Source organism: Rhincodon typus, chromosome 23, assembly GCF_021869965.1.
Source record: "Rhincodon typus isolate 14 chromosome 23, sRhiTyp1.1, whole genome shotgun sequence".
NCBI classification, from domain to species: domain Eukaryota; kingdom Metazoa; phylum Chordata; class Chondrichthyes; order Orectolobiformes; family Rhincodontidae; genus Rhincodon; species Rhincodon typus.
The window spans coordinates 9,824,724-9,839,946 of NC_063354.1; the positions used below are offsets into that span (position 1 = coordinate 9,824,724).

A 15,223-nucleotide genomic window follows, 5' to 3' on the forward strand; every position below is an offset into this window, starting at 1 on the left:
GCAGCAGGAGAGAAGGGGCAGGTGTCAGGACGAGTCTTAGTATGACCATAACAGATTTCCAGCAGTGGGAACGGTGGCAGCTCAACTGTCCAACCCAGTGACTACTTAAGGCCACCTTCTGCCTCCACAGGAATTTTGCCAATGTTAGGAGTGCACTCATCTTTACAGAGAGACTGCCAGGTGAAAGTGTTTTGAATTGATATGTTACTGTTTAGTACGTGTTTTTAAAAAATTCTAGATTTTGAGAGAGTTTATTCAACATTATATTCCTAATGGCCCTACACTGAAAACAATTTGTACTTTTGGTACAAAAACAGAGGTTGCCAGAAAAGCTCAGCAGGTCTGGTAGCATCTGTGAAGAGAAATCAGAGTTAACGTTTCGGGTCCGGTGACCCTTCCCCAGAACAGTTCTGAGGAAGATGCTGCCAGACATGCTGAGCTTTTCCAGCAACTTCTGTTTTTGTTCCTGATTTACAGCATCCAGAGTTCTTTTGGTTTTTATTTTGTACTTTTGATATTTCATTTGGATTTTGATGAATATAAATCAGTGATACCTATAATTTTAATATACCTTTCTGAGCAATATTTTATCCAATAAGTATTACAAGTATTCACAACTAACCTTTCAGGGAATTTGTATTCTTGTGAATTATGAACTAAGATAGCAATTATACTACCTTGACTAAATAATCAGTGACACAAGAAATTAAATAGATTACTGGTTTGTACCTGTTGAATAACTTGCTCTGGAAATAGCCATGCAAATTGATCATCCATTAACAGCTGCTGGACAAACTCCATTCCACCTAGACTGCACAGCTTTCGCACAAGGTAAATCCGGAACCAATCATTTTTGTAGTTATGAAGCACATTTTTTAACTGGCCCAAAAATTTGCTCTTTGCATCAACATATCCTAAATCATTAGCTGAAATTATAAATTAAGAAACATAAATTTATAACATGAGTCAGTATAAGAAATTATCTACACTTATCACTTTACAGTATTCAACAAAGTCATCATTTACACAAGTCTAGACAGTCAGTATCAGTAGATTATTTATGATAAAGGCAATGGGGAGCATCTATCATGACTGATATACCAGTCCTCCTGACAATTAACACTAATCTTTTATGACATTTCTTATTCTGCCGATAACAAATAACCTTCCTGGTTTTATATCACAGAATCTTTACAGACTAGTCGATTTGCACGCACAAATCAGACTCATTTGATTATTTTGTTGAGTAGTCCAGTTGGACAGAGTTGGAAGGATAACAGAGAAAATATTAAACATTATTTAAACCAAAAACAAGCGTTACCAAATGTGTCGTGTGATTCACACAGAAGTTGTGAAGCCATGTCAAAACAAAGTCGAATTCTGGCAATTAGCTGTAAGGATTCTATTGTAGTCTGAGAACTCTTGTGTTTAATGTACTTCTGAAGGAAATCTCTTTCCTGGACCAGATAAGCAACTTTCTCTTGTACTGTGCAAAACTGGGATTTTTCATACATAGAATCCTGAAGGAAGTAGGAGAAAACTGGTTAATAATAATTTTTCTGACATGCTGAATTTTTTGGACTAAGACTTTTAGTAATGGGGCTGTGCTGCTGTGATGCCATTTCTTCAACTTGTGTTGAGTTCAAGTGAATTTATGTCTTAATTATTTGCTGTCTGAAAAAGTATGGAAGAAAAAACTTGCTTTTAAAGAGCACCCTTCATGAGCTCAGAATATTTCAAACTCCTTGACAGGCAACATATTACATCAGATGTAGTTACTGTTGTTATGCAGGAAATACAGTGAACAACGTGCACACAGCAAGGTCCCACAAACAGTTGTAACAATAACCAAATACTTCGTTTTACTGATAATGATGGAGAGATTAATATTGACTAGGCACTTCCCTGTACATCAATTATTGCTGTAGGACCTTTTACGTTCACCCAAGGCCCTTGGGTGGACATAAAAGCCCAACGCCTGGGTGTTAGTTTAATGTCGCAACTGAAGTGTAATTATACCATTGATTGTAATTTGAACTTAAAACTTTCTGACTCAAAAGCAATGGTGCTAATGACTTAACTTATCAGCAAATAACCTATGCATTCCGGAGTCACGTGATAGACTTTCAATCACAGCATCGTATAAAACTTAAAGTCTTATATTTGTTACTGCTGAAGAATTAGGAATCCATTTTGGAATATTTAGCAATAAGTATGATTTATGATCTAAGCTGCTTATAGCATTAACACCAATAAGAGAAAACAACCTTACCTCCAAACAATTCAAAAACAGTGCATAGAATTCCGTCCGATCTTTCTGATTGAGAATGTTTGATTTTTGAACTGCAGAAAGATACTGCTGCAAGTAATCCTTAATGTCATCAAAACTGGAAGAAGAACAGTTACTTCAGTTAATGTGTCATTGAAAAGGCACAATATACAGCTACAATATCAGGGAAAACCTAAAACATTACACTAGTGAATGTGATTGAAAATTAAGACAGAATTTTTAAAAAGTTCGTAAGAAATAGATGTAGGCACGCCTGGTCTACCATTCAATAAAATAATAGCTGATCTGATGAGGCTTTAACTCCCTTTTCCTACCTGTTCCCTATAATCCTTGACTCCCTGGTAGATCAAAAATCTATCCCAACTCGGGCTTGAATATATGTAGCAATTCAGCCTCTACTGAATTCGTTTCCAAAGAGAGAAAGATTAACATGAAATTCTTTCTAATCTCCATTTTTATTTTTACACTTTACCTCCTGGCTCTGGATTCCTCAGAGTGGAAATATCCTCTTCGAATCTACTCTGTCAAACCGCCTCAAAATCATAAGTTTCAATAAGCTCACCTCCGATAAGCTCACCTCTCATTCTTCTGAACTCCAATGAAATTATGGAAATATTTCCACATATTAGAACCCCTTCATCCCAGGAATCAGCCTACTGAAACTTCCTTGAACTGCTTCCAATGCAATATATCGTTTGTTAAGCGAGGAGACCAAAGCAATGCACAGTACTCCAGTGGTGGTCTCACCAATGTCCTTAGTCATTATTATAGGCTGCAAATAGTTGAGGCCCCAGCAGTAATCCCTGTGACATACCTCTAGGTACAGTATGCTAACCTAAAAGTGGCCCATTTATCTTGACACTATTTGCTGCTAGTTAGCTAATCAAAGTTAATTTGTCACCCCAACTCCGCACCCTCTTATTTTACGGAGCAACTCTAACTTTTTTTAGAGATTGTTTTGTGGGATGTGATTATCACTGGCAAGACGGCAGGTAATGATCATCCCCAATTGTCCTTGAGCCGAGTGGCCTGTTAAACCATTTCAGGGAAATACAAGAGTTGACATTGTTTACAGTCTGGAGATGCACGTAGGCCAGGACTGGTAAGGATAGCAGATTTCCTTGTCTAAAGAACATTAATGAACGTGATGATGGTTGTAATGGTCACCGTAACGCAGACAAGCTTTACACTCCAGAGATATCTCACCAATTGCCATGGTGGCATTTTATCAAATGCCTTTTCAAAATCAAAATACACTACATCTATTGGTACACTTTATCCACCCTATTTGTTACATTCTCAAACAGCTCGAACAAATCTGCCTTTCACCAAATCTGCCTTTCACAAAACCACTCTGACTCTGCCTCATTGTTTCAAAATTTCTTGCTGCTACATTTTCATTTTCCCAAAAACAGATATTAGATGGCCTATGGCTTTCCGCTTTCTGTCTCCACTGCCACTGTTTTCTGAAATCAACAACCTTCCTGCAGTTTTCCAATTCGCCAGAGATCACTTTAACTACTTCAAAGCAACTAGTCAAATCTTGGAAAGAAAACTAAAAAAAAAACATAAGATCTGATACAACTTGCATGAAAATTCTCAAAAATTGACAAGTTAAACATGACAATCAACCCTGCAGAATGCCACCAATGAAATAATTAAATACATTCAAATTCAGTTGATGATTTTACTAACAAGATAAAAACAATAATCACATCCAAGTCATCTGGAATAACAATCTTTCAGGAAATCTGTATTTGGGGGAGTAAACAAGCTGTGGGCTTTCGTACATACCCATTAAATTGTGAACAGAAATTTAATTGCTAAAGAACAATTGGGAGATGATGAATAACTGTACAAACTCTCTAATCTGTCCACTCTACTTTTAAAGTCATAGAGTCAAACATCACAGAAACAGGCCCAACTTGTCTCTGCCGACTAGGTTTCCTAAACTGAACTAGTCCCATTGCCTGCGTTTGGCCCGAATCCCTCTAAACCTTTCCTCTCCATGTACCTGTCCAAATGTCATTTAAATGTTGTAATTGCACCCACCGTTACCACTTCCTCCAGCAGCTCGCTCCATTAACACACCATCCTGTGTGTGAAAAAGTTGCCCCTAAGGTGCCTTTTAAACATTTCCCCTCTCACCTTAATCCTTTGCCGTCTAGTTTTGAATTCCCCTATGCTTCAGGAAAAAAGGTCGCAGCCTATCCAGCCTCTCCTAATGACTCAAACTTTCCAGCCTTGGTAAGATCCTTATAAATCTTTTTTGCACTCTTTCCAGTTTAATAATATCCTTCCTATAGCAGGGCAACCAGAATTGTACAAAGCACATCAAGTCTGTACACAGTATTCTTTTGATTAAAAAAAAATCTGCTGCTCTTTTCAGTGTTAAGCGGGAGACCTTACCTAAAAGTAATGTATGTACTAGCTCTGCTGAAACACTGATAACTGAATCTCGATATTCATTAAACAGATGCTGACTACCAAGAGAATTAAGAGTCTAGACCTGCATCAGTAACATCAAGACATATGAATTGGATCCAGAGATATTTAACCCACCCATTAAAAAATACCATTACCAGTTAAGACTGTTCATAGAAGGATGTGGCTGCAGCTAACTTCCTAAAATCCCTAATCACTGTTTACACTTCATATAAACGTCATGTGGGATTAAGGACCATGGTGAGAATAATGACAAAGAGAGCTCAATTAATGTACAACACTACTCTTCTTTCATAACTGTTTCTGGATTCGCAAAACAGATAACATCTAGAGAAAAATGCTACAGCTCTTCAACCTATCGTTAGGTAATACCTGTACTTTAATAGCAGTTTAAGTACTACGGAACGGACAACAGGATTTCGATCAACTGAGTCATCAAATGGTGAAAGGGTTCTGGTATGATATTGACGATCTAAAGAAAAACACAAAACAACAATCTGATGTAAAAGAAAAAGTAAGTTAACAGTGGCACGCCTGAGACAGATACAAGACTTGTATGCTTTATAATGCTGATGGTAAGATGATCTATGTTAGGCAATTAGAGCATTTGCTTCCAAGGGAGTTGGCTTGTGGTTGGAGTTGGAAGTTGCAGGACAAAGGGGTTTTAGCAGATTCTACCAGACCAGGTGAACTACCTAGTCAAACTGACAGCTTTACTTCAACAAGAAGGAACTAATCTACAATGAAAATGGTTCTACAGCCAATATGATAGAACCTCTTAAACAATGACTCCAAGCAGCAAACGAAAGAACTGTGGATGCTGTAAATGAGGAACAAAAACAAAGTTGCTGGAAAAGCTCAGCCAGTCTGGCAGCATCTGTGAAGAGAAAAACAGAGTTAACATTTCGTGTCTGGTGACCCTTCCTCAGAACTGTTCTGCGGAAGGGTCACTGAACCCGAAACGTTAACTCTTTTTCCTTAACAGATGCTGCCAGACCTGCTGAGCTTTTCCAGCAACTTTGTTTTTTTTATTCCAAGCAGCAAGATGTCCAATGGACAACACCACAAGACTCAGTAGTATGATATACCATTTTCATGAAAATGATGATTCAAAATATCAAATACGAAATTGTCACTGAAAAAAAAACTTTCACTATCACAATCATTCTCATGACTATTTTGAAATCGACCAATGGTGTTACTTACTTGTTTTTATCACACCAAAGGGTTTTCCCACGTCACCCCATTGCCTTGTCATCTACTGCTCCACTATTGGGTATTTGCGAATTCTGAGTCACTGTTGGGTAACATTTCCATTTCGGATGCATGCTGTCAGCTTTCATTATTTCTAAATCAAGTGAAGCACAGGGATCTACAGGAAAGCTCCCTCTACACCAACCTAACAATGCAGGCTGATTGAATTTCATATATTCATCTATAAGTATCCTAATCTCTCACTTCTCAAGCCACCAAGCCTTTGGATTGTCTGACTTAAGAGTATAAATTTAGAACTAAACTAAGGACACTTTTGTGCTGTTTCTCAAATTTGAGTAGAAATTCGACTCAAAGTGTTCAAATACATTTTTTTTTTCTTTATTCATTAACGGGATGAGGGCGTTGCTGGCTAGGCAGCATTTATTACCCATCCCTAATTGCCCAGAGGGCAGTTTAGACTCAACCACATTGCTGTGGGTGTGGAATCACATGTAGACCAGACCAGACCAGGTAAGGATGGCAGTTTCCTTCCCTAAAGGACATTAGTGAACCAGATGGGTTTTTCCGACAATCGACAATGGATTCATGGTCATCATTAGATTCTTAATTCCAGATATTTTTATTGAATTCAAATTCCACCATCTGCCATGGCAGGATTCGAACCCAGGTCTCTAGAACATTATCTGGGTCTCTGGATTAACAGTGCAGTGATAATACCACTAGGCCATCACCTCCCCTTATTGTATCGTCCATTGTATATAGGGTCTTTCAACTACGTCAGTATCCTTCATCATACCTTCTGTTATCGTGAATTAACAGTGACAATGATTATGAAATGAAAGGGAGAAGACATAACGTGAAGGATTAATGTGTATGGACCATAACAGATGAGGAAGATTTGAAGTTTCGTTCAAAGACTCAGCCGAGGTAACATAAGGGAAAAAGAATACAATTGATTATAAGATTCCTGTGCTAAAGCCAAGGACTTGGGCTAACATGCTGAGTACTGCTCAGTGACGAGTGCTACAAGCTGTTGTGGGAATACGAAGCATGGCTAGAACCAAATTGGCCTGCAGCATACTGGGGAATAAATAGCCAGCTAACATCCATAGAGACCAGTCAGCAGGAAAACTAACTAGAATTATCAAAATTTACAGGATAGAAAGAGTCACTTTAGAAAATAGCAGCTGAGCAAGTTGAAAAACAGCTAATTGACCTAAATACACTATCCAGCTTCTCATAGGTGGATAATAGGTAGGTTATGTCTCTTCAAATGTTCAAACAAGCATTTCTAAAAAGGTATCAAGGATTTCTGCCTCTACCATCCCTACAACTCTCTAGGTGAAAACATTTTGGTTGAACTTGCCCTCCCATCCTTCCAGCTTTACTTTAAATCTCTTAGTGTGAGGTTACTGGCCTCACACTAACAGAACTAGGCTCTTCTATCTATTCTATTCAACCTGATGTAATTTTACACAGTTCAATTAAATATCCCTTCAGCCTTTGCTGTTCCAATGAAAACAACTCCAGCCTAATCGCCTCCAGCTAAGATTCACTAGTTCAGCCATCATTCTCATAAATATCCTCTGTATGCTCTCTGGTAGTCTCATTTCTCATGCTTCTGGATCATTCATCCAGAATTACCAGTAATACACCTACTAATGTTACTGTTCCTAGGTATGGTTTTCAGTCAAACAAGAAAACTCATTAGTATTGGGATTATTGGACAAGGTTTAAAACAAAAGGCTATGTATTTTTCATGATATCTCAGGGAGCATAATCACTACAGTAATATGGAAACAAAGCAGTCAATTTGCACAAGCAAATTCCAACAGACATTAATTTGATCATCTGTTTTAGTGATGTATATTGAGGGATAAATATTGGCCAGGGCACCAGGAATAACTCCTTAGGGTGCTTGGATATGGCGTCATGGGATCTTTCATGATCAACTGAGAATACAGCTTAATGTCTTAACCAAAAGACAGCACCCTAAACACCACAGCAATCTGTCAGTACTGCAGAGGACTGTCAGCGAAAGTGCTTAAGCTCTGGACTGGGTCTTGAACCCAGAATGTCATGAGTTTGGATGGCACAGTGGCTCAGTGGTTAGCACTGCTGCCTCACAGCACCAGGAATGCAGGTTCAATTTCACCCTCAGGCAACAGTTCTGTTTGGAGTTTGCATATTCTCCCCACGTCTGCGTGGGTTTCCTCTGGGTGCTCTGGTTTCCTCCCATTGTCCAAAGATGTGCAAGTCAGGTGGATTGGCCATGCTAAATTGCCCATAGAGTCCATGGATATGCAGGCTAGATGGAATAGCCATGGGAAATGCAGGTTACAAGAAAAGAGTAGGGGTGTCGGTCTGGATGGGATGCTCTGTGGATCGGTGTGGACTCGATGGGCTGAATGGCCTGCTTTCACACTGTAGGGATTCTATGATTCTATAAGGGTGCTACCAACTAAACCATTACTGAGATACTGAAAGAAACCTGTAGAATCTAACTCCAAATACATCAATATCATCAGTGCAGAAAGGTAGAATGACAGACAGAATTTGGGCACCAAAAATGCTTTATCTCCAACTCACCAAAAAAAATATGAAAAATAAGACTTTTCACACCTGTGCCCAAGATCTTGATAGATACCTCCTTTTCAGTAACCAGTTGTGACAGAAGGTCAGTAACGACTTCTTTTGTCGGCGGTGAATTATCTTTGAAACAGACCATGGAAACCAGAGCTATGAAAAATGCATCACACCTCTTGCGAAAGATGGCATTTTTTTCAACAGCTTCTCTGTAAAAGTCAAGAGCACACATTAAGAAAAAGCAATAGGAACATAGAACTGAACACACAAACAGCTACATAAAATGTTTTCCCTAATGACCTAGCCCTTGTGCAAGTGTACAGAATGCAATTTCAAAGTCTGCAGATGATTCAAAAATTGTACGCATTGTAGACTGTGACGAGCACAGTGTAGATCCTCAAAAGGACATATTGATATATGGAATGGGTGGGCAGGTGGCAGATGAATTCCAATGAGAAGAAATGTAAGTGTGTTAGTTTGGCAACATGGAGAAACATTATAAACATAACAGTCATAATTCTAAAAGAATTGCAAGAGCAGAAGGTTCAGGATGGCTATGTCCATTAAGTAATTAACAAGAGCAAAGAGGTCATGTTGAACTAGCTTTAGGTTACTTATACTAGTCTGGTCTCAGCTGGAGTAGGGAATCCAGTTTCTGGACGCCACACTTCAGGAAAGACATGAAGGTATCAGATAGGCTATGGAAAAGATTCACGAAATGGTTTCAGGGATGAGGAATTTCAATTACGAAGACAGAAAGGTTAAACTGGGAATGTTATCCTTGGAAAAAATGTAGAGAGGAGATCTGACAGAGGTATTGAAAATCATGAGAGGGCTGGATAGAGTAGACGGGGAACAACTTCTCCCACTCAGTGAAGGAGTGTCAATGAGAAGGTAGGGATTTAAAGTAACTGACAAAAGAAGTGAAAGCAACATGAGAAAAAAGGTGTTTACTCAAAGAGGCCAAGATCTGAAATATATTGTTGGACAGTGTGAAGGCAGGTTCAACTGCAGCATTCAAAAGGAAAATAGGCTGTGCTCGGACTAACAAAAACATGCAGGATTCCGAGGTAAAGGCTAGAGAACGGCATCAGGTGAACTGCTTGCTTGGAATACGATCTAAATGTTCTTTCTGTGCTAGAACAACTCTGTGATTTAATCATTTCTTTTACAGTCATTCTTATAAATGATGAGCCCAGAAAATGCAATTTTCTTTGAGATTGCATTCAAAGCATAGTATGATTTGCAGCAAGTGAAGATGCAGAAGTGAATACAATTCTGTCTTAACTGACATATTAAGAGAGCACTATTTTGCACAACAGATGCTAAAGTTTGTGTAAATCAACAGGGAATCATCACAAATTAGTGTGAATGATACAGCTTTGGTCTGTGACTAGTATGTTTTACAAACAAAAATATGGTGAGGTGGGAAAATCAAACAAATTTCATGCAAACAACTGACTCAATTTTAATTTAAAAAAACATTTAAAACCAAAAACTACTGATTTTTCACTTAAATGCGGACACTTGCACTAGAAGTTTGGATGTTAAGACTCAATTGCATTATTGAAGACCAAGGGTGTGCAAGGATTCACATAACAAACGTGCTGCAGCTACAAAAAAACGCTCCTTAAAAGAAAAGCTGTTGCTTGGTTAAATGGTCTGAACCATATGCAATGAGTTTGGGATCTGGTTCGGGTTCATCATTCTAAAATAGCACCTGCAAAATTGTAACAACAATCACAATATCATGAAATTGCTGATCCACATATGTACAAATGTTTTTAGCACCTTCTCAGGAGCAGTTAGGGTTGGGGAACGAATGCTGGCCTTGCCAGCGACGCAGCAATCAAGGTGACCATTTCTGAGTGTAAATAAAGGAACACTTTGCCGGAGGGTTGGGAGACAGCGTCTGTGCGGATTGACAAGACCCATGGAGTGGCCTGCTTTAAAGACCAGCAATACCCCATCTCTTTTGCATGTCCCCCCTTCCCCTAACTTGACCCTTCACCTCGCCCTTAGGCCTGCTAGGCACCTCCATGGGATATGCCAGACCCAACACTCCTTGCACCCTGGGTTTGATTCTCAGAGGATCCCAACTAGACCAAATCCAAAGAATTACCTAGCCTGTCTGGCTCAAGTGCAGCCAATGGCCTATACTCCAAGTGGACAGAGGTAGAACAAACTCCAGGATGGTCCTGGAATACCCAGCACAGTTTGTCACCTTACTTACATCACATGAAATATAATGAAATGACAGAATTTTGATTGCTGTTCTTTATTTTAACTTCCCCCAAAAGACAAACAATAATACAAACACACTTTTTCCCGACCTCTTAAACGTACCTTATTTCTTCAGATACCTTCACTTCAAAGTTGTCATTCAGAGCCGTTAAACAGAGTGGGCAAAACATCTGGCCTGGAACAAGCCACTGCTTTAAACAGTCTTGACAGTAAATGTGATCACATGGAAGCAACACGGGTTTGGTGAGCTGTCCTAAGCAAACTGGACATGGTTCCAAGCCAAATCTGTAACAAAACAAACAGGACATTAAAATAAAATTAAATGCAGATGTTATAACACGGAGAGAGACAGCTGAACTAAACCAGCCTCTGTATTTGCAACATAGTAAAATTAAAACCTTCAAAAGACCCTCAAACTGACCACAATTCCTAAGCAGTCTTTTCAATAGCCAATGCCAGACTCTGTGAATAATCAATTCCACACACCAACTTAATGTTTAAACTAAACTCTTAGCAATATATTAACAATGCAATAACTTTAGCAGAGCAAAATTAAACAACAATGTAATTAGTTAATGTTTATGCTTTAAACTCAAAACTTTGTTTTCAGGTCCATTCATACAAAAGACAGACAGAGACAAACAAATAACACACAAGTAAGGGAAAAATAAAATAACAAAACTGGTGAGATTACTTAAGGGGTTTTCACAATGTGTTATTCCACAGGCATGGACTTAATTGATTTTCTGAAGATGCTGACTGGGGTCATCTTTACAGTTCACTCAGAGAAAGGCTATAATACTTATAACTTAAGTTTTCCTTTCTCTAAGCTCCCAAGAGCTGCTCATGGAAGGACAGGCAGACAGCTTTCAAATCTTCATGCTGTGGCATCAAAAGCCAGGCATTTTCTCACAGAAAAAAAAAGTCCAAAACTCAGTCTAAAACCCAGTTCAAAATCTGATCACTCACTGACAGTCTCCTCCATGAGGTCCCAGTTACCATTCAATAACTGCCATCTGCTTGAGCATTACGTCTTTTCCAGACTTGCTGGAACCAATTCCCAGATACTGACCTCATTAATAGTCAATTTCTGCCATCTGTTTAAGCATAATGCTCTTCCCCAGTGACAAAGGTCTGCAGAACCTTTTGATTAAGAACCAACCTGCAATTAACTTCCAGGCCTGGCCTCATGAATAAACAAAAGCTTGTTTGCTATATATTTCTTTTTTTAACACTGGATGTTACCCACAGTCCAAATGTCATCTTTAGTTCACAGCTCCAAACCAAAATTGATAAAAGAATAAAAGAAAAATAAAAATAATTAAAAATCAGCCAGGGCTCTAACATAGAACTGCAGAGATGTCAGGAAGATGACGAAAATTCCACACAACAGTTCTGCTGTTTAGTTTACTGTAAGGGCAGACATTTTATCTTATGACATTGGTGTGGACTCTGGTAAAAGCAAGGAAGCCAGTAAAAATCTAGCAGAAGCACAATTTGGGTCAAATTGGGAATGCTGCACTGGTTAGGATTGCTGAAAAGAATGCTTCAGAATCAATGCACAAATGTCATATTTCTTTCTAATATTTCTGTTAATCACTGATAGACCAAAGAAAAACTTATTTGCCAATCAATCTCTTGGAGATCCCATTTCAAATTTTCCTTTCTTCAAATATTTGTTTTATCTCACAAACGTATTAACTTGTTAGATAATAAAAAGTTGACTCCTAGATAATTCCTCATTTAAAAGGTGAAATCTGGTGTCACTGTTATAATACACTTTCTGCATAAATTAATGTAGGAAGTATCCAGCTTAATAGACTTGGTATTCTACTAATTTAAAATGAAGACTTCTAGACTATACAAAAAATCTTCAAAATTGTGAGGAGATTTTCCAAGATGGAAACATAGCCATATTGGATTACTTCAATGATCTATGGCCATGAAGGGACCCAGTACCAATAACAGATACAGCAAAGGCACCAATCTACAATCACTTATAGGTATAATGTATACACCTCATCACTATAATACAAAATCTCATACCTAGAGAAGACCCGTCCTGCACTTTCCTTACAATCCCTTAGAACCTTAATCACAGCCTGAAAGGGATCTCGAGTTCTTACATCTGAATTGCTGTGCAGACTCTGTAAGAGTAGAAAAATAGGCTTCAAATCAGGTTGTAAATAATGGTAACAACAAAAATAGAAATTGCTGGAAAAGCTCAGCAGGTCTGGCAACATCTGTGGAGAAAAATCAGAGTTAATGTTTCGGGTACAGCGACCCTTCTTCAGAACTGATGAAATCCAGGAAAAAGTTGTTTTTTATGCAGAAGATATGGTGTGGGGAGGGAGTAAGGAGTAAACAATAGGTGGAGTTAGAGCCCATAGAGAGAGAAGTCGGACAGTCAAAGGAGTGAATAACAGTCAGCTTAGCTGTTACTGGGGACTGTTCAGCCAGGAGAATGAATAGCTACTAATGGGGACTATGAGTGGCTAACAATGGGTTGTGTGTAGTAGCATACCTTGTGATAACAAGGCCTGGTATCTGGGGTAAGGTCATGGAAGAAGGTGCCTCAAGCCCTAAAATTGTTGCACATGATATTGAGTCCAGAAGGCTGCAGAGTTCCCAAGCAGAAAAAGAGGTCCTGTTTTTCCAGCTTGCACTGAGCTTCACTGGAGCACTGCAGCAAAACTGAATCAGAGATGCTGGCCAGGGACAAGGTAGTGTATTAAAGTGGCAGGCAACTGGAAGCTTGGGGTCTTTTTTGTGGACAGAATGCAAGTGTTCTGTGAAGTGGTCACCCAGTCTATGCTTGGTTTCCCCATTGTAGAGGGGGCCACATCGTGAGCAGCAAATGCAATAGACTAGATTCAGTGAAGTGCAAGTGAAGCACTGCTTCACCTAGAAGGTGTATTTGGGAACCCGGACACTGAGGAGGGATGAAGTAAACAGTCAGGTATTACACCTTGCAGGGGAAGGTGCCATGCAGCTATGGGGGTATGTTGGGGGCAAAGGAGAAGTGGACCAGGGTGTCCCGGAGGGAATGGTCTTTGTGGAAGGCTGAAAAGGGAGGGGAGGGGAATGTGTGTCTGTGGTGGCATCCCGCTTGAGGTGGTGGAAATGGCAGCTAATCATCCTCTGGATGTGCATGCTGGTGGGAGGACAAGGGGGACCCTATCGCTTTTGTGGGAGGGAAGACAGGGGTGAGGGCTGAAGTGTGGGAGATGGGTCGGACCTGGCTGAGGGCCCTGTCAACTACGGTGCTGGGGAATCATCAGTTGAGGAAGAAGGTGGACATTGCTGTGGACTCCTTGTTGAAGTTGGTATCGTCAGAACAGATGTGATGGAGACATAGGAACTGGGAGAATGGAATAGAGTCTTTATAGGAAGCAGGGTGTGCGGATGTACAGTCAAGGTAACTCTAGGAGTCTGCTGGCTTGTAATGGATATTGGTGGCCAGCCTATCTACAGGAATGGAAACAGAAATATCAAGGAAGGAAAGGGATGAGTCAGAGATGGACATGGTGAAGGTGAAAGCGGGGTGGAAATTAAAGCAAAATTGATAAACATTTCTAATTCCGGACGAGAGAGGAAGCAGCACTTATGATATGACTAATATACCAGAGAAAGAGTTGTGGATGGGGGCTGGAATAGGACTGGAACAAGGAATGTTCCACATACCCCAGAAGAAGTCAGGCATAACTGGGGTCCATGTGGGTACCCATGGCCACCCCTTTGAATTGGAAGAACAGCAGCTCTTTTTCCGCTTGGGAACTCTGCAACCTTCCGGACTCAATATCGAATATGATAATTTTAGGGCTTGAGGCACCTTCTCCCATGTCCTTACCCCAACACATCTGGCCTTGTTATCACATTTCTGAAGAAGGGTCCAGACCGAAATGTCAGCTTACCTGCTCCTCTGATGCTGCTTGGCCTGCTGTGTTCATCCAGCTCTACACCTTGTTATCTCAGATTCTCCAGCATCAGCAGTTCCTACTACCTCTTGTTATCACATGGTCTGCTATTACACACAACCCATTGTTAGCCACTAATAGTCCCCATTAGTAGCTATTCATTCTCCTGGCTGAACATTATCTATTCCTTTGTCTGTCCAGCTTTTTCTTCTCTCACTTTGGGCTCTATCTCCACCTATTGTTTGCTCTTAGTCTCCTCCCCTACCCTATCTTCTGCTTTTTCTTAGCTACCATCAGTTCTGAAGAAGGGTCACTGTACCGGAAACATTAACCCTGATTTCTCTCTACAGATGCTGCCAGACCTGCTAAGCTTTTCCAGCTGTTTGTTTCTGATTTCCAGCATCCGCAGTTCTTTCAGCTTTTTTGTAAATAAAGGTGAGCCATTTCTACAGATTTGTATAAGCTGAATTTTTAAACTATAAACTGGCATGTATCTTGCCACCTTACCTTCATTATTGTAAAATCA

The 15,223-nt window shown here is 39.7% G+C and overlaps 1 protein-coding gene across 3 annotated transcripts in view; it reads right to left on the reverse strand.

Moving 5' to 3' along the window:
• The window catches only part of rnf213a (ring finger protein 213a), a 111,337-nt gene that overhangs the window by 35,719 nt on the left and 60,395 nt on the right, over window positions 1-15,223 (reverse strand). For all 3 annotated transcript variants that reach the window (XM_048610657.1, XM_048610658.1, XM_048610659.1), the window contains 7 exons: window positions 12,827-12,927; window positions 10,883-11,065; window positions 8,573-8,745; window positions 5,108-5,207; window positions 2,273-2,387; window positions 1,322-1,520; window positions 730-926 (listed from right to left, as the gene is read on the reverse strand). In XM_048610657.1, coding sequence (XP_048466614.1) covers window positions 730-926; window positions 1,322-1,520; window positions 2,273-2,387; window positions 5,108-5,207; window positions 8,573-8,745; window positions 10,883-11,065; window positions 12,827-12,927 — 1,068 coding nt within the window. The remainder of the gene's footprint in view (window positions 1-729; window positions 927-1,321; window positions 1,521-2,272; window positions 2,388-5,107; window positions 5,208-8,572; window positions 8,746-10,882; window positions 11,066-12,826; window positions 12,928-15,223) is intronic.